Raw genomic sequence first — 24,470 nt, forward strand, 5'->3', positions numbered from 1 at the left:
CAATTATTCAAGAGAAGAAAACCAACTTTAAACTTTCTACATGTCTTTGGTTGCAAATGCTACATCTTAAGGAATCAATCTGATCACAAAGGGAAGTTTGATGCAAAGGCTGATGAAGGAATATTTGTTGGTTATTCTGCTGGAAAATCATATAGGGTCTAGAATCTAAGAACCAACATTGTCATGGAATCTGTACATGTTGTGTTTGATGGTAAAAAGATTGATGGACTAACAGATGAGGGACATCATGAAGGACTCAAATTTGACAACATTGAGATATACTGTGATGATAGTGAAGATGAGAATGATAAAGAAGGCATCTCAAGAAGAATTCAGAATCTGCCTTTGGATAATGCACAAAATGCTGCATCCGTTGAAAGTCATAATTCAGCTTCCGTTGAAAGAAGCAATGCAGCATCCGTTGAAAGACAAAGTGCATCATCCGTTGAAGTTCATAATGAAGCATCCGTTGATCACAGTCTGTCAACGGATAATCAATTCACTTCATCAGTTGATAGAGCTCCCAATTCCTTTCAAAGGATCAGCAACTCAGGGGGAGTTTCAACAAATCAACATTTTATCTCACATGAAGACAATACTGAGGCAACCTCATCTAGGGCTAATCTACCACCTCAAAGGAAATGGACCAAGAATCACCCTTTTGAACTGATCATTGGTGATGCTACATCAAAAGTACAAACTAGAAGGGCTACTCAAGATGAATGTCTGTATAGTAGCTTTCTATCACAGGAGGAACCTAAGTGAGTGGAAGAAGCTCTATTGGATCCAGATTGGATTTTAGCAATGCAAGAGGAGCTAAACCAATTTGAGAGGAACAAAGTATGGAAGCTGGTACCCAAGCCAAAGAACAAGAGTTCTATTGACACAAAATGGGTATTCAGAAATAAGATGGATGAAAATGGTATTGTCATAAGGAATAAAGCCAGATTGGTTGCTAAAGGCTATTCTCAACAAGAGGGAATAGATTTTGATGAAACATTTGCTCCAGTTGCCAGACTTGAAGCCATCAGAATCTTTCTAGCCTATGCAGCTAATGCCAATTTTAAAGTCTATCAGATGGATGTCAAGAATGCATTTCTAAATGGGGAATTGGAGGAAGAAGTTTATGTAAGCCAACCTCCAGGTTTTGAAGATCCAAATTTTCTAGACCATGTGTATTATCTGTTGAAAGCACTCTATGGACTAAAGCAAGCACCTAGAGCCTGGTATGAGACTTTGTCAAAGTTCCTTCTAGATAATCACTTCACAAGAGGTAACGTTGACAAAACTCTATTCTTTAGAAATGTTAATGGCTCTAAGATACTTGTACAAATTTATGTAGATGATATTATATTTGGATCTACAGATGATAAACTTTGTAAAAAGTTTGCTAAATTAATGCAAAGTAAATATGAAATGAGCATGATGGGAGAGCTAACTTACTTTCTTGGTTTACAAGTTAAACAAGTTAGTGGTGGAATTCTCATTAGTCAAACTAAATATATTTATGATCTTTTAAAGAAGTTTGACTTAATGGATTGTTCACCTGCAAAAACTCCCATGGCCACTGCCACTAAGCTTGAATTAAACAAGGCTGAAAAGTCTGTGGATATTACAAGTTATAGAGGCATGGTTGGCTCACTTTTATATTTAACTGCTAGTAGACCTGATATAATGTTTTCTACATGTCTCTGTGCTAGATTTCAAGCTGACCCTAAAGAATCTCACTTAGTGACTATTAAAAGAATTTTCAGATATCTCAAGGGGACTCCAAATCTAGGAATTTGGTACCCTAGAGAGTCTGGTTTTGATCTAATTGGCTACTCAGATGCAGATTATGCAGGTTGCAAAATAGACAGGAAAAGCACAACAGACACCTGTCAATTTCTAGGGAACAAGCTTGTATCATGGTTCAGCAAGAAGCAGAATTCTGTTTCCACATCAGCAGCTGAAGCTGAGTACATTGTTGCTGGTAGTTGTTGTGCACAGATACTATGGATGAGGAATCAACTATTTGACTATGGTCTGACTGTTGACAAAATTCCAATATTCTGTGACAACACAAGTGCCATTGCCATTACTGAAAATCCAATGCAGCACTCAAAAACCAAGCACATTGATATCAAGTACCACTTCATTAGGGAACATGTGATGAAAGGTACAGTGGAACTTCATTTTGTTCCAAGTGAAAAGCAGATTGCAGACATATTTACCAAGCCACTTGATAAATCAACATTCACAAGATTAGTAAGTGAGTTAGGTATGCTTAATTATTCATAATCTATGTCATCTATATAATCTGTCTTGAAGCCTGAAATGAAATTGCTGCAAGAACAAAGTTGGATTTAATTAAGACTTATCCTATCAACGGATATTCTCTATCCGTTAAAAGTCAAAATTGTTCTATCAACGGATGTTCATTATCCGTTGAAAGACAAATACATTTCTGGTAATTTTATCCTTCAACAGATAAAATGGTGTTGTTCATCAACAGATAACTATTTCCCTTATCCGTTGAAGTGTCACGTCAGTTACTATAAGTGAGTCTCGGCCGTTGATTCTTTTACTCAACTGTTGATACAGATATACAGTGTTGTATGTAATTGTATTTAAGGTAGTTTTCAGAATTTCTACAGTTTTATTTATTCTTGAACGGCTGTAACTTACTTAAAATTATCATTCAATCATTTTATTTACGTTTTAATTCAAGAAAGTATAAAAGCCCAATTGAACTCTTATTCTCACTTTACGCTTTCTTGCAATTCTTATTCTCTTTCTCTCTAAATTCTCAAGTTTTTCTCTGCAACCTCTACTCACAACAATGGCACCAGTAGTCAAAATTATGTCTCAAACATGATTTGTTTATGAAAAGAATAATTTCATAGCCTTGGTTGAAAAGAATGAAGCCCATTCTGATGATCACAAGATGATGGACTTCATCAAAAACTGCAAACTAAGCTATGCAATGCTGGAAGCCCCAACCATCTACTGTGAGGTGATTGAGGAGATTTGGACAACTGCAGAGTTCAACTCCACAGATATGACTATTGTCTTCTCTCTCAAAGGTAAGGACTATTGCATTAATTGTGAAGATATACAATCTTGCTTTAAGTTGCCTGAGAATAATGCCATGACACCACACACTGATAAAGATGTCTCTGCTATGCTAGATTCTTTAGGCTATGCTTTTGATTCTGCTAGTTTAGGTAGTATTAGAAGGAAAGGCCTTAGGAAAGAATGGAGTTTTCTTGGAGATGCCTTTATTAAGGTTTTCTCTGGGAAGATTAGCAATTTTGATGCTATCACTTCATCTCTTGTTAATATGCTCTATATGCTAGTTTCTGATAGGTACTTTAATTTTAGCAACTGTGTTATGCTAGAATTAGGTTCCAGATTAGGTAACAAAGCTAATAGACCACATAACATCTACTATGCTAGATTCTTTATGTTATTGGCTAACCATGTTGCTGAAGGTTTGGTTATATCCAATGAGAATAATAAACTCAAATGTTGGGCACAAGAGAAAAGGGTCCTTGCAGACCTTTTGAGAATGAACCTCAACAACCAGGTGCCATTGGTATACTTGCCAATCATGAATGCACCACAGGTAAGTGAGGTAAATATTTCTATAACTCCTACTATTTCCAACCCCAATGTTTCTTTGCCTTCTAGTGTGGCTATGGAACTTGTGTCTTTTTCCAAACAGGCTCCTACCAAAGCCACCAAATCTAAAGTTTCCAAAGTCAAGTCAAAGAAACCTACCTCTGTTGTTTCTCAAAAGACAACAGTTGTAACAACTATCATAAACCCTGAAGGGAGTGAACAGGGTGTGAGTGGTGAGGGGAGGGGTGAACATCAAAAAGCCCCCCAGGATAAGGTGGGAGAGGTGAGTGGTACCCAAACCATCCAAGCCACAGTCTCTCAAAAGACTGTGGTGGTTCAAAAGGAGTCCAGCACATCCCTAGTTGCATCATCCCAAAAGGATGTAACTATTGAAAATAGTCCCCAACCAGGGACACAGAACAAAAGAGGGAGGGACACTGAAGCCACACATTCACCATTTAAAGTCTTTTCAAGGAAGAAGAAGGCCAAAACCCTAGTTTCCACACAAGGGACACACACAGCACAGATACATCCACCAGTATCTGTGCCTTCTCAAATTCAGCTTGATGTGATTCCAGCAAATGTGGAATCACAGCCCCATTCTCTCAATATAGAAACACACCATTCATCAAACTCTCCAACACCCTCTCTGGATGTGGATATGATATTCACATCAATTCCTGATTCTCCCTCATTAAAACTCGGGGAGGAGCCCCACTCAAAACCTGATGATCATCATCTTTTAGATGATTTGTTGGATCATCAGCCAATTCTTTCAGATGTCGTTGAAGAATCTGTGTTACCTCACTTAAAATCAATCCACACAGATTCAACAATTATGTCACTTTCTATATCTACATCTTTTCCTTCTTCAACGGATATCTCACATCCGTTGACAAGTGGTTATTCTTCAACGGATAAGCTTAACAGCAGTTATCCGTTGATACCATCAGTTTCTACCTCAACGGATACTCCCTATCCGTTGATGTTCTCTATACACTTAACAGAAATAATTCCAACTGTAGAGGACATGGCAACTGTACAATCACTTTTAGGTTTGAGGGAAGGGAGTGATCTTTTGAGTGAGAGGCTGGGTTGCTCCCAGGCAAAAGGAGAAGTTGAGAGTCACCAAATGCATGTTATTTCTTCCAGCATGGCAAAAGTGAGTGAGAGGAGTGCCACCTTAGAAGGTGAAGGTGAGGGTGTGAGGGTGTGTGTGAGTCAGGGGGAGCCCCTGATGCAAGAACATAGAGAAATTGAGAGAAAGGCAGGTACAGAAGCTATAAGGGTGGATCCAGCCATTGCTAGTGAGTTAATGAAAGTGGATGATGCAGATAAGGAAAGACAATTTCAGCAACATTACAAAGCTGTCATTGATAACATTTCCTTGGATGCTGACACTTTTACTCACCCTGTTTCAGCCTATCAATTATTGGCTGCACAGGGCAATGTAGAGGCAGAACAAACACTACATATTGTACACACTTCAGAATCTCTTCTCAGAGACAAAGCTGCTGTCAACAGGCTGCCTTCTCAAGCTGGTGAGCCATCTGAAGAATTTGGAGTAAATTCTAATGATGATGACTCTAATTCTTTGAATGAGAGCATGAACTTTGGGGGAGTAGAAGGCCCAAGTTCTGTTCCTGATCTTCTTGCATGGGCATGGGCAAAACTATCAACACTAGGAAAGTTTGGTGTCACTTTGGTCAGACAAGTCATGACAATTCAGCAGGCCCTTCAGGAGACTCAGGATGCTGGTACCAAGGCAATTCTTCAAGCTCATCTGGAATCTCTGCATCTCTTGTAATTGCAGCATTACCAGCAAAATCTAAGTGTGGATGAGCTCAAGCTGGATATTGCTGATCTGAAATCCTACAATGCTTAGAAATTGGATTCAGTTATACCCTATGGTACTATGCAAGATTTGTTGGGGAGACTGAGGAAAGCATCTGATGCTGACAAGAGGCTGGCCAGATTGGAAGATAGGGTTCAAATCATTGAAGACTCTCTGGTCACCATTCTTCAGAATCAACAAACTCAAACAAATCTACTCATGCAGCTGGCACAAGCACAAGGCTTGACCCCTACCCTTGATGATAACAAAAAGGGGGAGAATAAAAGGGAAGGGGAAGGAGAGCCATCTACAACAGTTCAGATTTCTCAAGTGCTAGTTCTTGTCATCACAACTTCTCCAACTATTCAAGTCAAAGGAAAGCTAGATGGAATTGATCTAATCCAGATAGCAGCAGCTGAATTGCAAGTCAAAGAGCAAAGGAAGAAGATTGATGAAAAGATGCAACTAATATTTGGTTCTACAACTTCTCAATCACAATCTGTGAAGCATAGCACAAAAGTGGAATCAATTATTATGGAACTCAAGCCAATAGGGAGGCATAAGGATGGAGAAACTTCTTCCAAAGATCTGCAACCTATGGTTCTCAAGCCCAACAACAGATCCAATAAGGACTCTACAAAGAATCCTCTAAAAGAGGTGGATTTTCCTCTTCCAAAAGCTGATGAGGACAAGCTTTTAGGTAGAAGTATTGCATATCTCAAAGAGACTATGGATGAGGCTGTAAGGAGAAACATGGCTATTATCTTTAGAGAGGGAAAGAGCATATGTGTGATGCAAGGACATCCCAAATTCTCAATAGCCAAGAGGAAAGAAACCAAAAGGTTGAAGGAAGAAGCCAAACAGCTAAAGGCTGACAAAAGAGCACAAGCAAAGCTTGAAAAACAGTTAAAGTCAAGTCAGGCTGAAGAATAGAAAGAAATTGAAGACAAAGGTGAAGATGAAGCTATGGGGGACATGATTGGTACTGAGATGGAGGAAAGAAGTAAGGAAGAATGGCAGAAAGGGAAAAGAAAGAAGGTCAATGCAAAGAGAAAGAAGGTAGATAAGACTGAAGAAACCCAATCAATATCCAAACCACTACCCTCTATTCCTGAACCAATTGTACCTGACCCCTTCATGAACATTCATGGTGAAACAATTATTCCCAAGGATGAACCAATTGATTGGGACACCATCAAATTGCCCACCTTCCTAACCTCTTCTCCACCATCAAAGAAGCAAAAAAGAAGAATCAAATCAACACCCTCTAAAGCCTCAATCAAATTCACACAGAAGCCTAAGCCTAAACCTCAAACCTTTAAAGATGATTATGTTCACATCTGTGACATAAAAGAATTTTCAGACATTGAACTCTATCTGGATGAGCTGGAGGAAGTAAGGGGAATAGCTGCCTACAGACAGCTACCAGAAAGACTAGTGTTCAAATACAAAGGAGCTGGGGAAAGAACATGGCCTCTTCACAGAATTCTGAATGAAGGCTACTCTACCTTGATTAGAGTCTACTCAGCCATACAAAAGGATTCTGGCTTTACCAGGACTGCCAAGACTGAGATTCTCAACAAGATTGCCAACATAAGGAAAACTTGGAGGGAGCCCAATGCTTTGCCTAGAACTTTACTCATTCAAGAAAGAGGAATTACAATTCACAAATCACCTCATTGGTTGATGGAGTTCAGAGACAACAAAGGAGTCAGAAGATTTTTCAGAATTGAAGTTCAGCTAAAGATTGCCAGTAATGAAACTCTCAAGGATATGCAATCTAAGTTAGATATCAATGAAGAAGATGAAGCTGAATTCTACAGACAACTTCAACTTCAAATAGAGGAGAATGACAGGAGGCTAGGAAAGAAAACCAGAGATCAAAGGAAAAGAAAGTAATTTGCTCAGGCTAAAGGAGCACCCTTGGAAATAATGTAATTCTTCAATTCCATCTCAGCATATACATTTTTGTAGCACTTTTGAATTTCTGCTTTATTACAGTTTAGATATTTATTAAGTGTTTTGTTATCATCAACCTAAACCCAAATTTATGCCTACAGTTCTAGTAGACATAAATAGGGGGAGATTGTTAGGAATATGTGTATTAGTTTGATGATGAGTTAAGCAAAATACTTAAGTAGAAATCTAGTGTTTGTAGCCTCAACGGATAAGACCATCTTGGCTATCCGTTGAAGGAGTAGCTATACTTAGCAATAAGTTTAGTATTGTAGCACATTTCACTCTCTGGTTTCAAGCTGTAATTCTTAGATGTTGTTAGGAAATAATCAGTCATGTTGACTACTAATGGATGTACAAATAGGAGGGCTAATTGTAAATATTTCATGCCTTGTAATTTTGTATAAGTGAAGAAGTGTCAACGGATATTGAAGACCTTCAACGGATAAGAAATAAAGCTTCAATGGATGTCTCTATTGCTTCAACGGATAATATCCATCAACGGATAAGTGCTTCAACGGATAAAGACTTCAACTGATAATGCATCAACGGATAAAGCTTCAACGGATAAAGCCTCAATGGATAAGGCATCAACGGATGAAAGCTTCAACGGATGCTTAGTTCATTAGCAGTTGATATTGACAATTCACAAGCTGACAGAGGCACATGGGTTGATAGAGACATACTGGAATGTGGAAGCCTCTAGGAGGAATCGAGAAAATGCAGCATTTCCATTCTGATGCAAACAAGGAAGTATTCAAAGATTTACAGATTATCCTAGATTGCATTGGATAAAGAAATGAAGAAGAAACATGTGAAGAATCTTTTCAATTGTATTTTACAGTTTGTCTTCACTTGTAAACTTGGTGATATATAAACCAAGTAGCAGCTAGTAATTAGATATGAATTTTCCTGAGCTGTTTAGAAATATCAAAAGAGAAAATCATCTAGTTTGTACTAGGAAGCAGCTGTGATTTAATTCTTTGAATCACAGATTTTCTGAAATAACACATCTCTGGTGGAACAACAAATCCACCAGAAAAGTTTATAAGTTCTTTGTGCTCATTACATTTGTGTTTGAATATATATCTGTCTGCATCAGTTTCAAGCAATTCACACACATTTGATCACTCAAACACTTAGCCTTAGAAACTGCTCAAAACTTGAAAAAGTTTTGAGATTTACATTCAACCCCCCTTCTGTAAATCTCATTGTTAGTCCACTGGGAATAACACTTATTATTTTCATCTTAATTTGAGCTATGACTTCAAGTATGATTGTTGGTTCGTGGTAACGACCTGAAAATGCTCCATGCTAAGAAGTTAGGCAGTTTTTCCACCTCCAGTGCAGACAATCTATACTTCCTAGCATACCGGGAAACCCCCTTTGCTCTACATCCTCGGATAATCCTTTGAAATCAATCTTATTAGGAGACCTCAAGTACTGCTCTCCGAATATTTCATTAATTGATATGCCAAATTTTTTTAGACTTTCTATTGCAGTGCTTTCACCGATTCGAATGTAATCGGCTAATGAATCTGCAGGTACTCATTACACAATCATTCTCAACGCAACAGTTATTTTCTGGAGTGACGATAGTCCAGGAACTCCAGCTGCATTACACTTTTGAACAAAGTAAGAATTGTGTGACTCTATTGTTGCTTGTATTCAGATGAATAATGATCGTCTCATACGAAATCTTATTCTAAAAATATAATCCGGATAGGTAGGATCATCACTAAAGCAGTCACGATATATGAGTTGATGACCTACTGTCCTGTTACGATTGATGACACAATGATCGAAAACAATGTTATTTCTCGTCCGATTAAGTTGTGCCCATATAGCTGCAAAAATGTCAATTTTTTCATCTTCTTCTTCTTCTTTTTGAATTAAATATTCAACCACTTCTTGAGGATCCATTAGAATCAGTGAAAGATAGAGAGATGTCTTCAGGATAGTTCAGTGTTATTTAAAAGAAAAAATGTTTGAAAATAGAATTGTTATCCACGGAACTACCTAAACTCAAAACCCTAGCCTCCACTAAAAAATCAGCCTCCTTTTAACGGGGCTTCCGTCGGTATATCCGGTGGAAAGCCCCAAATCTGTTGATTTTTTTTATTTCTTTTGTTTCTTTCAATAATCTTTCTTTTAAGGGAAGAATTTTTATCTATTTAGTTTGTTTTTAGATCTAATTGTCGGAATTTGGGTTTTCTTTCATCTTGAATTCAAGCGGAACATATTGGATTTGAGGGTGAAATGATTATCTCTTTTAAAGTTTCATTTTTTCAGATCTGAATTTTTTATTTAGATTTTCAGTTTATTTTCTCTCCTTGGTGAGAGTGTGTTTGTTTCTCTCATTTATTGTGAGTGATGGATCTGATTTAGTGATGAAGGTTTATATTGGGTTACATTTATGGTCGATAGCTCAAACACGTTGAGATTGTGATGAAACAGGTACATGTAAATATATCTTCTTCAACATATCGCTTGATGGTCTCTGCACGAACACTTGCATGAAGACCGGCGCTTTGATCTATTTTATATTTGTTCGACTCGATCATTTGTGTAGATGATGTATGCCTTTTTATTATTGAATTAAATCTATTGTTCTTCTTCAAAAAAAAGAATTTTATCTCTGGAGTTATAAAATTGCAGGTTCAAATACGGATTGCAGGTGACCGTTGTTAAAAAATAGAATAAACAAAAAGAAATAGAAAATTTTTGAGGAGGCTGTTGGAGCAGGCCCAAATAAATTGACTTAAGAGCCCATTTAATATTTGTGTTAAACTGATGAGCCTTTTGGCAACACTTCGAGTTGCTCTTATGCTGTGCTCCTAAGTTTTTTTTGTGAAAGAAAAGAACGGTAGAAAATAGAAAGGAAAATAAAAGAATAGAAAGGAAAAGAAAAGAAGTAAAAAAATGTCTTTAATATGATCCCAAGTTATTTCTGGTAAAGTAGAGAAAATTTTGAAAATATTGATTTGGAGAGAAATATATTGAAAAGCATGTGAGAGTTTCTCCCCAGATTATCCCATTTTTAGGAGGAAATTTTTGGATGGAAAATTTTGAAAATTTTCTTTCACAATCTTTTCTCTTATTTCTTGAAAAAATTCGAAAGCACAACTATGAAAGAAAATTTCCACTATTTTGTTTTGTCTCCTAATTTTAACTCGGGAGGAGAGCATTCTTGGTCTTTACCTGATACTACCCATTTCCGATTTTAGCAACCAAGCTCCGCAGCAGTTACCCAATTACTACTTAGAACACTGCGAAGAAAAAGAAGTTGAATTGAGATTACAAAAACAGCCATGTCTTGTTCTCTTTCATCTCTAACTCGCCGCACGACTCACTTGACACCACTCTTCACTCGTTTGTTCTGCTCAGCCCCAGTAAAACCCCAACTCATCCCATCTCTCCAACCCTCAAACGACGCCGATTTGATCTCCCAAATTCTCCTGCAACACCACAACCCATTTCACTCCATGGAATCATCTCTCCAACTCCACGGCATTTCTCTCAATTCTATTCTCCTTCATCAGACCCTTCTCCGCCTTCGTAACTTCTCCAAAATCGCTTTCGCTTTCTTCTCCTGGGCGAAAACTCAGCCTCATTGCTTTGTGGATGCTATGGCTTATAATATTGTAATTGATAGTTTGGGTAAAGTTAGGCAATTTGATGTCGTGTGGCAATTGGTCGTGGAAATGGATCAATTGGGGGTAAAGCCCGAGATTAACACGTTTCGGGTTTTGATCAGGAGGTTGATTGCTGGAGGGTTTACTAGACAGGCTATTAGGGCTTTTGAGGATATTGGGTGTTTTGTTGAGGACAGTGTAGGTTGTTTTGATTTTGTTTTTTTGCTCGATACGCTTTGTAAATACGGGCATGTGAAAGTGGCGACGGAGGTTTTTAATAAGAAGAAGTTTGAGTTTGAGGTTAATGAGAGAGTGTATACTGTTTTGATTGATGGTTGGTGGAAGCTTAATAATCGGAAGATGGCGGAGAGGTTTTTTAGTGAGATGATCGAGGTTGGGATTGAGCCCAATGTTGTGACGTATAATGTGGTTTTGAATGGGATGTGTAGGAGGAGGAGTTTGCATCCTGAGGAGAGGTTTGAGAGGACGGTGCAAGATGCGAGGAGAGTGTTTGATGAAATGCGTGAGAGGGGGGTTGAGCCGGATGTGACTAGTTATTCGATTTTGCTTCATGTGTATAGTAGGGCTCATAAGCCGGATTTGTCGTTGGATATGTTGAAGATGATGAAGAGTGAGGGGATTTGTCCTAGTGTGGCGAGTTATACTAGTGTTGTGAAATGTCTTTGTTCGTGTGGGAGGGTTGAGGATGCGGAGGAGTTGATTGAGGAGATGGGGCGTAATGGAGTGACTCCGTCGGCTGTGACTTATAATTGTTTTTTTAAGGAGTATAGGGGGAGGAAAGATGCGGATAGTGCTTTAGCTTTGTATAGGAAAATGAAGGGGATTTCTTTAAGTTTGCCTGGTATGCATACTTATAATATCTTAATCGGAATGTTCGTGAAGTTGAATAGGATGGAGATAGTAAAAGAGATTTGGGATGATATGAAAGTGAGTGGGGAAGGACCGGATTTGGATTCCTATACGCTGTTAATTCATGCATTGTGTGAGAAAGAAAAGTGGAAAGAAGCGTGCCAATATTTTGTAGAGATGATAGAGAAGGGCATTCTCCCACAGAAGGTCACGTTTGAGACGCTTTACAAAGGATTAATACAATCCGATATGTTGAGAACATGGAGAAGACTGAAGAAAAAACTTGAGGAAGAATCAATAACTTTTGGTTCAGAATTTGAGCAATATCACTTGAAGCCATATAGGAGGTGATACAAATTGGTAACTTGAAGAGTTACCATATAAAGTCTTCTCTAGTGGTTCCTATTGCTGTATAGGAGATATGTACAAACTCTGAACAGTCAATGTTCTGCTCATTTGTATCATTTTGTGCAACTCCATCAGCTCATTTCAACAGATTACTGCTGCAACTTTTGTGTTCCTTTTATGAATTCAAACAAATTGGCCAGGCGTGGTGCAGAGAATTGGCATCAGATTATGATTACACTCATAGTAGCTATTTTTCCTTTATCACTATGACACTCACGATTGTGCTCTATTAACAAAATCTGCTTTGATTTATAATCTGTTTATCTTCAAGAAACCCTCAAAAAAATTTATGTTTTAAACGTGTTCTTAGTTGCTAGTTTGCTACTAGTGTATAAGCTGACACACATCAAAAGTCAGCCCTGAGCTAACAATCATGCACTTATAGAAAAACCTCAAATTGTAGAAAAACCTCAAACTTTGGATAATGACCGTGAACACGGTACTCCTGAGGAGGAAGATACTGGATCAAGCTACCCAAAAGTTTTATCTGCGGAAATGGTACAAAAATCAACAATAACTCCCGACCAAGACAATTTCACACTTGTAGAAAAACCTCAGATGTTGGATAATGATAGTCAACAAGGAACTTCAGAGGATGATACTGGACCAAGCTCTGCGAAAGATCTATCTTCCGAATTGGTGCCCACATCAAGATTAAGTCCTGAGCAATCTTTAGAAGGTGGCGATGCCTCGCCCCCAGGTAGTGATGGACATCAAAGTGAAACTTTAACAGGTAATGCCAGTATCATCTATGTATCTGTAAATTATACTGAAATACGTATGAATTAATAATGTTCTTCCCCCCCAAAGAATTAAGGCCATTTCAGCAAAATAATTTAGGGTCTGATGTGAAACTTGCTGTCACTGAAGCATCTAAGACAAAATCAGACGGTTATAATTCCAGTACGTCTGCAGAAGCTGTTCTCCATAAACCAGCAAGGTGATTGAGAGCACAATCACATGACAGCTATTTACTTTGGGCTTTGTATATGTTTCAAACTTTCAAATGTATTTTTAGTTTCATCAGTCATGATTTTACAGATTAAACCAATCTGTGAAACGGACTTCAGACTTGACTAGCTAATATATATTTAAAATTAATAAAAAAAATGAGATTTTGAATATAGTTAATGATTATAGTTAATATCAATGTAGCATAATTGCTTACAGGTTCAACAAAATTTTACCTAACCATGTTTTAGCTAGCATCTTTAACTATTGTCCTTGAAGATGCTCTAATGATCTCCTTTAATTAGTTTAATTTCTTTTAGTTCACTTGTCATGTTAGATAGAGACACGGAATACACATTTTGTTAGATATAATTTTGGTGATTTGAAATAGACAAATCTCGATTTTGAAATATTATTTAAAAAAAAAAACTATTTTACAATTTATGTATAATTTTTTGCCCCCCACAATTTCTGATCCTGAGTCGAGAGAGCATTCGAAAGTCTCTCTCTCACACACACACACCGTTTTTTCCTATAAACTGAGAATGCGACTCTCTAGTTTTTTTAATCATCATCTTCTCAAGCTTATCAGAAACTGCAAAGACCTCTTGCACTCTATTTTCTAGTTTTGTTTTGTGAAGTTACAAACATGAATACTAAACAAATTCTCGAGCAAGAATGTATTATACGAATATAGAAATATGATTGTGTATGTTGTGGCAATCACCAGAGTTGAAGTTGTTACTGGAGCAAACAAGGGTCTTGGATTTTAGACATCTCGGAAACTAGCATCTAATGAAATTGCAGTTATAGTAACTGCGAAGAGTGAGAAAAACGGCACTGAAGCTGCTGAGAAGCTTAAAGCTCCAACTACAAAAAACTTGATATCCTTGTGAGTGTTGAATTTAATATACATAATATAAATTTAAGTACACTAAATTGACTGATTCAGACAATTTTGTGTTTATAATATTTTGATCTTCAGGGTGGCTGTTGTTACTGAGACAGAAAGAAATTGATTATGATACATCGAAAACTGGCATCTAACAAATTAACATTTATCTAAACTGCATATATATCACAAGGAGGAGCTAATTATATAAACTAAAAATATGTTAAAAGTTCCGTTTTTTACAGGTTGTACAAAGATAAACTTGAATCCATCCACAAAATGGGAAACCCTACTAACCAGGTAACAATCACTTGACTTTGTTGGTACATGCTGAAATTGCTGATTTAATATCTTCTTTTCCTAATGATGTTTCAACGATCACCTGCCAAAAGTCAATGCCCGCAGCCCGCATCGCCAGTCATTAACTAGTCCAGTGTAACGGTGAAAAGTTCATCAAACAGAAAATAAAACTAATGGCAAACACGCTTTTTATAAAGGTTGCTAAGAAAGCCAGTTTAAGAACTGATACAAATTTAAGTTTGCCACAGTATATTGGTCAACAGCATCAATCTGCAATTCTAGTTGGTTTTGTGAAGCTTAACCTGATACAAACTTTGTTCCATGTTTTTAATAAAATTGTTTGAAGAATTAAGCGTGGCACAAGTACATGTTTCTTTTTCTACCAACAAACAACAGACAGGGTCTCAGCAGGTAGTCAGTACCCAGAGGACAACCACAGTAACTAAAATTTCGAAAGTTCACAGAAAATTATAATAGTAATACTTATTAGATGGTATTGTAATGTTTATTAGATGGTTTAAAAGTTTAGATTGGAAAATTAATAAAGTTGCACGTCAACACTTCAGGGACTAATGATTAAAGCCATTAAACTACATTGTTTACCTCTTGTACTCTGTTTCCTGCTCTAGCAAGCAATTTGTATTGATTTTCAAACATGGAAGCCATATAAACCTGTCATAAGATTTAAATCAGAAGCTAATATTTTTCAATATGGAAAGCACATCATCCCAAGGGTGCAAAACATAAAACATTGAACGAGCCCTGCTCTGTGAAAACAGAGTATACAAACTGCATGTAGTTTCTTAAAAAAATTTCCTTCAAATTTTGTTTGAATTTTAATTTTGTCTCATTTATTATTTTTTGTTTTCAGCAAGTAGATCAACAAAATAATCAATTTTAATTAAGAAATTTTTAGCCGAGCAGTGGCATATTTACGAGGCTTGAAACAAAGACACTTAGGACTTAAGAGTGGAGGTAAGATCTGTATACATCCTTCCCTCGCAGATTGGCTAGGTAATTTGTGAGGTTTGGTCTGGTTTTCCTTAAAAGAAACACTTTTCAAAATATTGAGTCTATAACTGTTATTGCATATAATTGTTTATTGATTATTGACTATTAAGTTGAACCCATGAAAGCAGACTGGAGTTAGTTGAGAGAAATAAATTTGCATAAGCACAATTGATAGAATTCAAATCCAAGAACAAATAATGTCTTCTAAGCATTAATGGCCGACATGATTAAGTTACGTGCCATTCACTCTCTTGACCAAATAGTGCAAAAGGCCAACAACATAAACTTCCTGTTATGGTCATATGCATAGAAAAAGGTAGAATGTAACCTTTCCCTGACCCCAACTAGATGTTGATGAAGGAATAAATTGCAAAATCGATGAGAGTGCTTTGTGAGGGATGGCAGTGGCATTGTAAGCAGCTGAAAAGAATTAAAATCTGTTGCGCTTTGCATGAATATTTTTTTACCTGAAATGCTGGGGCCAAACCAGGGCTCAAGAAATAGCGACCTCTTGATACAGCCTTAATTCCTTCAAATTGCTCTAGTTCTTTTATTAGTGATTCTACATCTGCCCACTGTCCAAATTTTTTTAATCAGAAGTAAGTGTTAGTTGTAAAGTAATATATCAAGTTAGGATAGGTTTCAACTTATAAGGCGTTCACGTTTTACTTCTATATAATACTGGAAAAGGAAACCATAAGGGCTTCATTTTGAATAATGATGAACTCAACAATTGTTTAATAAATACAGTAAGGACTAATTTTTCTTCCTGTTAAAAAAAATCGGGAAAGGACATTTCCAAATCCTCACAAAATGCCTAAGATAATTGCAACCCGGTAGATTTGAGACAGAAGAAAGAACTAATCCTTCAAGTGCTATCAGTTCAATCCACATGTCAAAATAGGAAAAATGTGATAAAGGTGAAACTGAAAACCTCATCATCTGCTTCGGCTGCTGCCAATTCCCCGCCGAAGGAATCATTGTTACCAACTACAACTTCCATGGACTCGATCATTGGATCTGGCTGTCACACGAAACAGTGTGTATATCAGATAACCAAGTCTCCCAAAATATGTATGCCCAGGCATATGTTTTAATATCCTATATTACTCTATGTTACTACATAGTATGATGTAGTAACTAGTTATGTAATGTTCATTAATGAAATGCAGCCATTATTTCATATATTACAGTCCAAGAAGATTACTGTTACCGCTATATCCTTCAAGGACAGAAAAATGCGTTCAACTGCAAAGTCTATTTGATGAATTTTTGCCTCAACAATCTGAAAGCAAAAAAAAAAAAAAAAATCAATAGCTGAGCCTGGACTAATTTAATTATAAAAAATAATTAGCACTGAAACAAGAAAAGCCATCATAGTTATTTTCTAAGTCTATAACAACGAGAGAAATTTTAAAAATTTAAAATCTACGAGCAAGTTATTTATGCAAATCTCTACAAATTCCTTTTTTCCCGATGAGCTACTGCCTTTAGTAGACAATTGACTGATTCAATCATTTGCATTCAGATTGTTCTGGTATTTTCAGAACCATGCATACCTTTAAATTAGGAATCAATATTAATGTATATACCTGGCCAACTTTAAAATATGATGCAGGGTCCAGAGTTGCATCCCAGGACACTTCTGTTTGGTGAATCAGAGCGGGGACTCCTTCAACCTGTATTCAAAGCAGTAAGTTAATTAGACAGGATACTATTATAATGATCAAATGTTTTGATGTACGTCTGATATATATAGCTGCAATAAGATTAGAGTATGCCTGCGGTAATATGTACTCCATTCCATCCATCTTAATTTTTATGAGCGGCGACCAGCATATAAATTTACAGAAAGTGTAAGTAGTTCTATTATCTTACAAGCAGTGGATGGTAATTTAAAATCATCAACTGATGAATTGAGCACCAGACTTTATTATACCTCAACAAATATACCAAAGTATGTGATCTTTTTTATGCAACATTTCACCACGTCTCCAATGCTCAATTTAGCCTGCACTGAAAACAGTGTCAGCTTAAACACCAGTAGCAAACTAGCAACTAAGAACACGTTTAAAACACAGATTTTTTTAAGGTTTCTTGAAGATAAACAGATTATAAATCAAAGCAGATTTTGTTAATAGAGCACAATCGTGAGTGTCATAGTGATAAAGGAAAAATAGCTACTATGAGTGTAATCATAAAAGGTCTCACCATCAGCTTTCTTTTTTTCTCAACTAATTCTTCCTTCTCCTTTGGCTTCACAGACAATATTAGCCTTCTAGATTTTCTTTCTGCTAGTAGTACATTTACTTTGAATTTCTGCAAAAGTAATAATCATAGGTAATTTGTTAACTTTACAATCAAGATTCAAAATAAATCAAATTATTCAGACCTGGCCGACAAAGGATGACAAGAATTTAAGCTTCTCTTGGTCATAAATCATGAGTAGATCTTCAAGTGTATTACTGGATGATATTTCTTCATCAACATTATGCTCAAGGCTGACATCTGAGCTCGAAATAGTAGGAGCCTTTGTTGCAACTTCAGAGCTTCCGATGATACTTAGATTTTGCTTGTACATAGATGGGTCCAAACCTCTCCTTCTTAACCAAGACTCAACGGCCAAGAACTTGTGTTTGGCTGCAAGATTGCGGTATGGTAGGAATCCAATTATTGAGCCAAACGATACCTATAAACAATACCCAAAAGTTACAAGGATACAAATATAAGTCAATTTGCATTAAATAACAGAAAATGCATGTTTAATAAAGTATGGTGAACTACAGCACAAGTTTACATACAACAAAACCTCTAGTGCTAGAGCTTATCACTTCCACTTCCACTCTGCCACCAGTCTTAACTAGATCTTCCGCTCTTTTCCAGTCGATATTTTCACGTTCCTGCGTGTGTGTTTAAAACTCATCATCCATCAAATGATCTTTCTTAAAACTGAACTGAAGTTTATAAAAAATTAAAAATTTATTATTATACCTCCAGAGGTGGTGGTGTACGGAGCTTCTCAAGCCCTATACTGCCATCATAACTTTCAGTGTTTGCACGAATTTTCTCGCCTCTAGTCACGTCTGAAGTCCGTTTCACAGATTGGTTTAATCTGTAAAATTATGACTGATGAAACTAAAAATATATTTGAAAGTTTGAAACATATACAAAGCCCAAAGTAAATAGTTGTCATGTGATTGTGCTCTCAATCACCTTGCTGGTTTATGGAGAACAGCTTCTGCAGACGTACTGGAATTATAACTGTCTGATTTTGTCTTCGATGCTTCAGTGACAGCAAGTTTCACATCAGACCCTAAATCATTTTGCTGAAATGGCCTTAATTCTTTGGGGGGGAGAGCATTATTAATTCATACGTATTTCAGTATAATTTACAGATACATAGATGATACTGGCATTACCTGTTAAAGTTTCACTTTGCTGTCCATCACTACCTGAGGGTGAGGCATCGCCACCTTCTAAAGATTGCTCAGGACTTAATCTTGATGTGGGCACCAATTCGGAAGACAGATCTTTCGCAGAGCTTGGTCCAGTATCATCCTCTGACGTTCCTTGTTGACTATCATTATCCAACATCTGAGGTTTTTCTACAAGTGTGAAATTGTCTTGGTCGGGAGTTATTGTTGCTTTTTGTACCATTTCCGCAGATAAAACTTTTGGGTAGCTTGATCCAGTATCTTCCTCTTCAGGAGTACCGTGTTCACTATCATTATCCAAAGTTTGAGGTTTTTCTACAATTTGAGGTTGTTCTATAAGTGCAAGATTGTTTAGCTCAGGGCTTACTTTTGATGTGTGTTCCATTTGGGAAGATAATTGTTCCCCAGCGGTCGACTCAGTATCCTCAGGGGCACCTTTCTCACTTTCGTTATCCAACATCTGAGGTTTTTCTACAAGTGCAAAATTGTTTTGTTTCGTGGAATCTAGTAGATTTTTTATACTGTTCTGCTCCACAACCTTTCTAACTTCTGCATCAGCATTATCGGAAGATTCTTGTTTGTTCTCTTGATCGAAACTAATGAGCTCAGGTTTCCTTATCAAGGCGATATCACTAAACTTGTCCTTTACTTTCTTTTTCCCTTTGCCTATATTTATTGACATGTTATATTGACTATACGATGTAGACGCTTTGCTATTCCCAGCATCATCCTCACTGTACACAGATGGTTTCCGCAAGATAACATCAGGAACGCGAACTTTAGTACTATTAACCACTTTAACTGCTGGTATGCTTGGTCTTTTAAAATTAGAAACCATTGGTTTATTATCAACTTCAAATTTCACTCCTTTCTTAGGGACGGGTCGAACCAAATTCAGTCCATCCAGTTTCTTAGGGACCGGTCGGGCCAAATTCAGTCCATCCAGTTTCTTAGGGACTGGTCGAGCCAAATTCAGTCCATCCAATGAAGTCGGTGACTGCCTTTTCTTAGGCACATCAAATGAAAGCTCCTCACTTATATCATAACTCATTCCTTTACCACCCTTCTTGTAATACATTTTTTCAATTTCCAAGTCAGACATATCAGGGTTATACTTTTTACCCATTATCTGAAAATTCACAGGCTTCATTATATCAGAATTTCACATCTCAGATTTTCACATTTTACAAAGTCTTCTATTAACGACCAACTTCTACAAGAAAACTATGAACCATAATCTAATCATATAGGCATAATCAAAGCTTAATCAAACTACAAATTGAGTAGTAAAAAACAACAGCATATCACAATTCACAAACTTGAACCACATTATCAATATAAAATTTACAACTTGAATTATAGTTAACATAAAGATACATACATATATCTAAATTACCTTAGCAAGAGTAAGTTTAGGGTCTTCACCAAGCATCTTCCCAAACTTGAGTTCCATTTGGTCCCACTCATTAAGTCTTGGCTCATCATTTGATGCATAAAGAACAAATCTTTTTGATTTACAAGGTAAAGAAACAGTTGATAATCTTCTTGGGTGTGAAAAAAATGGAACTTTCAGTATAAAATCAGAGGTTTTTATAGAAGTAGTTGTTGGTAATGAAAGTCCCTCCATTTCTTGTAAAAATAAAAAATTGAGCTCACTAACTCATATTAGTAAGCATTAAGATTAATGGGTTTTTGAATATATCTATTTATATACGTGTTCTTGATTTTCAAGAAAATTTTATGTTGATACTTGCAAGATGAGGTAGTGCAGAGAGAGTTTGAAGATGATGATGGTTTGGGATATGTGAGGGAGATATAAGGTAACAGGTGCAGGGTGTCACATGATTGGCACGTGATCGCCTAAATCATTTTTTTGCTAATTAATTTTATGTCCCGGTTGGAAATTGGATTTCATTTGAAATTCTGAATTTGATCAAATAAATTGTTTGAGAATTTGGATTTCATTTGAAATCCAGAACATTCAAATATTAGTATAAACATGAGAATTTGAAATGACAACTCCAATTCTGTCATTTAAAATTTCTCGTTTGAAATGAAATGTAAGTTTTCAAACGCCCTCTTACAAGAAATTCATGGTAAAAAACAACTTTACAAGAAACCGGCATGATAGTTCGTAATAGTAGGGTTATAAAATAACTTTTGAAATTCTATACATGCAATTAATATTTTGTTCCTTGCGTTGCCTATAAAAGTCATGCATTTGTAAATGAAAAACACATCAATAACAATCTTTTCTTTATTTGCATTCTTCTTTATCACCTCTGCACCCCTTTTATTTAATACAATTATTGTTATAATATAGTTGGTATTTTATAATACGTTAATCCATGCCGAAACTAAGAAGGTATAATTTTAATTTAAATCTATCTATATTATAAAAGTTGTTGTGCTTTGACAATGTAAAAGACCATTGTACCCATTCGTATATCACCGTATTTATGTTTGATTGCCAATTGATGTGCAGACTTATACTACTAAACAAACACAACCATTGTTTCTCTTACTTTAACATCCACATGTCGGAAATCAGACCACCTAGCTTTCTGACCTTCTTATCCAAACTTTACTTGACCAAAACAACTTTAAATTTCAAAATTTTCAATTAAGGAGCGCAACTCAAAATTGAAGGTGTAAATTCCCCTTTCATTCTCCTTTTTTTGCTTTGTTATTCTTTCTTACATGTTTATTATACACCCTTATTTTACATCTGTGTAAGGCTTCCAGTTGACGCTTTGTACTATTGTTCAATCTTAATGTAGGGCAAATCTATGATTATCTAATTTGAAATTGTGAGTATTCTACTATCTACCAAGTTCTCTGTTTTGTGTTATTTTTCAATCTTACATGTTTAACAAGATTGTTTATTTTTTTTATAGCGTATTCAGACTATATATCTAAGATTTCATGTTACTACTTTATTATTTCTCAGTTATAAACAATGAACTCTGAAGTTTCAAATCCAACATCAGAAAAAAAAAATATTGGTAAATAAAAAAGTAAGATCTCCGCCAAGGTGTCATAATATTTGTGAGTTTCTTCGTCGACAGTTCATGTTACTACTAACATTTGTGAGTTTGGATATATATGTTTTACTAATGTTACATCTTACCTTGGTAAAGATAATCAACCTCTAAAGAGGAGAAACAAAAGTGAAGAACGGGTACTTGTGTTGTTTGACATTTGTTAGTTAATTTACCAATGATTTTTGATTAATTGTACATTTGTGAGTTATAAGTCATACAAATTATTTCATTCTTTTTTCATAGTTAATTATGATAAAAAACTGATGTTGGAGAAGTTCAACACATCGAAGAGCAAGAGCAATGCAGACTCAGTCGAAGATAATATTGAAAATATTCCGCCAGGTACCTTATTGTTGCCTTTTTAAAACCAACCATTCATTTCAATTAGATGCTCATTTACATTTTTTAATTCAATCTTCCGCATGTTTATTTTTGAAAGAAGCAAAGGCTCTTTCCCCTCTACATATCCGCCGCGATACTATATACTCATAGTGAGACATGTTAACATTGACCATTGATTCACCATTCAGAAAGTCATGGAAGTTTAATTGTTTAATTTTCTCTATGATGCAGCTCCTTCTAATGTGGAGTCTTTCTTAGAGGAGGTTACTGGTACTTCTGCAGCTTCTCATTTCAACAGACCCCCATTACATAGTAATGGAGCAAAAACAAGAATGTCTATCTCACCAACACCAAAAGGACCTCATAGTGGGAGAAATCCTTTTATCAAATTTGACCAGTGTTTGTAAGTACTATGTATTGTACAGTACTTACAATTTAATTATGGCATTGGTAACAATCATTTTTTGTAGTTAATTCATCAGTTATAAACAATGAACTTTGATGCAGCTCCTTCTAATGTGGATACTTTCTTAGAGGAGTTTACTGAAAGTTCTGTAGCTTCTCATTTCAATAAACCACTATTACATAATAATGGAGCAAAAAGAAGAATGTCTATCACACCAACAACAAAAGGACCTCATACCGGAAGAAGTCATTTTATCCAATTTGACCAGTGTTTGTAAGTACTATGTACTGTACAGTTGATAGATTTTAATTATTGTGTTGTTAACACGTATTTTTTGTAGTTAATTCCTCCACCGACATACGATCTCCTTTGAAGAGCAATGAAAATATCAAAAAAAACACCATTACCACTGCCAATATGAAGACACATTTTACAGAGACTCTTAAATCTTCAACTGCCAATAGTTCCAATAAAGGTAAATTTTTTATTTCCGGCATAATACAACTCTAAATCCAATTACCTTGGCCTGTGTTTAAAAATATTGTTTTCCAATTTTTTCTAATATTTTCTTTCTGTGCTTAACATAATAAGGTCGTACGCATAAACCACACGATATGGAAAAACAGTTGGGCCGTACGAGTAAAAGATTAAATTTTGAAATGGTTGATGACCCGACAACCTGTGAATTTAATTTTGACAGTATATGTATGAACTGACTAAAAATGCCATTCCCAGTTTGAAAATGGATAATCTTTGATGAAAATATTTTTTGTTGTAGATTACTCTACTATACGGGACACTGAAATTCCAGATGCCGATTGTTATTCTGATGACGGTATAATTCAGTTTCTAGGATTATTCTGTAGTCCATATAATTGCTACCTTTTTATGATTCTCAATTTTATATCATAATGCTTAGAGAATGATGATAATGTTCAGTGGGAATATGATGCAAACAATACAACAAGAAATAGAGGTATATATATAACCTTTTTGAGATAAATATTATTTCCTTTATATTTGTCTGTTTAAATTCCTGTCATGTAATAAATTAATCGTGATCGGCATATTCTATAATATAATATTATAAATTTATGTTGGTAACCTTATTTTGCAGTGACATTAGAGTATGCGTCTTTAGGTCCTTCAAGTGTCAAGTGTTCTAAATGTGAAGCTTGGATGCGGAAGGAAGAACGTGTTAACAAATATTGCAGTAAAGGTATTCCAGAATTTTCCTTATGTCGTGGTAAGGGTGAAATTCAACTACCAAAGGAAAAATCTACTCCAAGCTACATGTGGCAGTTGTTCAACGATAAAAGAGCATTATGTTTGGAACGAATCTGATACCATTTGGAATATACGTAAAAGAGGGAAGCAGATTGGAAGATTATATTATACTCATCACAGCACCGGGGAATTGTGGTACCTACGTTTATTGCTAACAAAAGTTCACAGTCCTTCTTCATTCCAATGCTTGAGAACCGTCAATGGGAAATTATTTTGTACTTTTCATGAAGCATGTAAAGAATATGGTCTTTTAGATGATGACAACGAATGACATCAAGTTCTCCAACAGTGTGCATCTTCTGGATTTGCTCCATAAATTCGACAACTATTTGTTCACATCATGGTTAACTGCAGAGTCACTGATCTATGTAAATTATGGAACGATCATTACAAAGATATGGTCGATGACATTCTCATGAAAAGACGCCAATAACTTAGGAAGCCACAATTACTTCTCAATGATAAACAATTGTAATATTATGCTCTTGCAGGTTAAT

At 36.0% G+C, this 24,470-nt stretch overlaps 3 protein-coding genes and 1 long non-coding RNA gene across 7 annotated transcripts; 3 read left to right on the forward strand and 1 right to left on the reverse strand.

The window, feature by feature from the left end:
• Positions 1-10,457: 10,457 nt before the first annotated feature.
• LOC141667816 (pentatricopeptide repeat-containing protein At2g13420, mitochondrial-like) lies at positions 10,458-12,481 on the forward strand. Its single transcript, XM_074474444.1, has one exon. The coding sequence runs from the start codon at positions 10,705-10,707 to the stop codon at positions 12,247-12,249; it is 1,545 nt and encodes a 514-aa protein (XP_074330545.1). The 5' UTR covers positions 10,458-10,704; the 3' UTR covers positions 12,250-12,481.
• Positions 12,482-12,615: 134 nt separating this feature from the next.
• On the forward strand, positions 12,616-14,151 carry LOC141667817 (uncharacterized). The gene is made up of 3 exons (XM_074474445.1): positions 12,616-13,039; positions 13,147-13,246; positions 13,988-14,151. The coding sequence occupies exons 1-3, from the start codon at positions 12,802-12,804 to the stop codon at positions 14,028-14,030; spliced, it is 381 nt and encodes a 126-aa protein (XP_074330546.1). The 5' UTR covers positions 12,616-12,801; the 3' UTR covers positions 14,031-14,151.
• Positions 14,152-14,292: 141 nt separating this feature from the next.
• LOC141667815 (uncharacterized) lies at positions 14,293-20,677 on the reverse strand. Of its 4 annotated transcripts, none has more exons than XM_074474442.1 (14): positions 20,291-20,677; positions 18,880-20,023; positions 18,674-18,743; positions 18,452-18,572; positions 18,262-18,360; positions 17,853-18,149; positions 17,672-17,779; positions 17,400-17,471; positions 17,053-17,139; positions 16,674-16,745; positions 16,395-16,484; positions 15,928-16,035; positions 15,053-15,121; positions 14,293-14,531 (listed from the first exon to the last, which is right to left on the reverse strand). In XM_074474442.1, exons 1-14 carry the CDS (start codon positions 20,519-20,521, stop codon positions 14,457-14,459), a joined length of 2,643 nt encoding a protein of 880 aa, XP_074330543.1. In that variant the 5' UTR covers positions 20,522-20,677; the 3' UTR covers positions 14,293-14,456. The 4 variants fall into 4 exon arrangements, with proteins under 4 accessions (XP_074330543.1, XP_074330541.1, XP_074330540.1 ...); XM_074474440.1 differs by having other exon boundaries at positions 18,674-18,773; XM_074474439.1 differs by having other exon boundaries at positions 18,674-18,803.
• Positions 20,678-22,528: 1,851 nt separating this feature from the next.
• LOC141663680 (uncharacterized) lies at positions 22,529-24,444 on the forward strand. The gene is made up of 4 exons (XR_012551599.1): positions 22,529-22,683; positions 22,788-22,959; positions 23,027-23,161; positions 23,804-24,444. It is a non-coding gene; the product is annotated as an uncharacterized LOC141663680 (long non-coding RNA).
• Positions 24,445-24,470: the final 26 nt, after the last annotated feature.

The sequence above is a fragment of the Apium graveolens genome, chromosome 6 (genome assembly GCF_009905375.1).
Source record: "Apium graveolens cultivar Ventura chromosome 6, ASM990537v1, whole genome shotgun sequence".
In the NCBI taxonomy this organism is placed as follows: Eukaryota; Viridiplantae; Streptophyta; class Magnoliopsida; order Apiales; family Apiaceae; genus Apium; species Apium graveolens.

What these genes read in the sequence shown, in the direction of transcription:
- LOC141667816 (XM_074474444.1), top strand. Translation starts at nt 10,705, where the DNA reads ATGTCTTGTTCTCTTTCATCTCTAACTCGCCGCACGACTCACTTGACA.
- LOC141667817 (XM_074474445.1), top strand. Translation starts at nt 12,802, where the DNA reads ATGGTACAAAAATCAACAATAACTCCCGACCAAGACAATTTCACACTT. An exon ending in TCAAAGTGAAACTTTAACAG is followed by an intron (nt 13,040 to 13,146) that starts GTAATGCCAGTA and finishes AAAATAATTTAG; the next exon opens with GGTCTGATGTGAAACTTGCT. An exon ending in GTTCTCCATAAACCAGCAAG is followed by an intron (nt 13,247 to 13,987) that starts GTGATTGAGAGC and finishes GGCAATCACCAG; the next exon opens with AGTTGAAGTTGTTACTGGAG.
- LOC141667815 (XM_074474439.1), bottom strand. Translation starts at nt 20,521, where the DNA reads ATGGAGGGACTTTCATTACCAACAACTACTTCTATAAAAACCTCTGAT. An exon ending in AGAAAAAAAGAAAGCTGATG is followed by an intron (nt 17,472 to 17,671) that starts GTGAGACCTTTT and finishes TTTTCAGTGCAG; the next exon opens with GCTAAATTGAGCATTGGAGA. An exon ending in TGTCCTTGAAGGATATAGCG is followed by an intron (nt 16,485 to 16,673) that starts GTAACAGTAATC and finishes TTCGTGTGACAG; the next exon opens with CCAGATCCAATGATCGAGTC.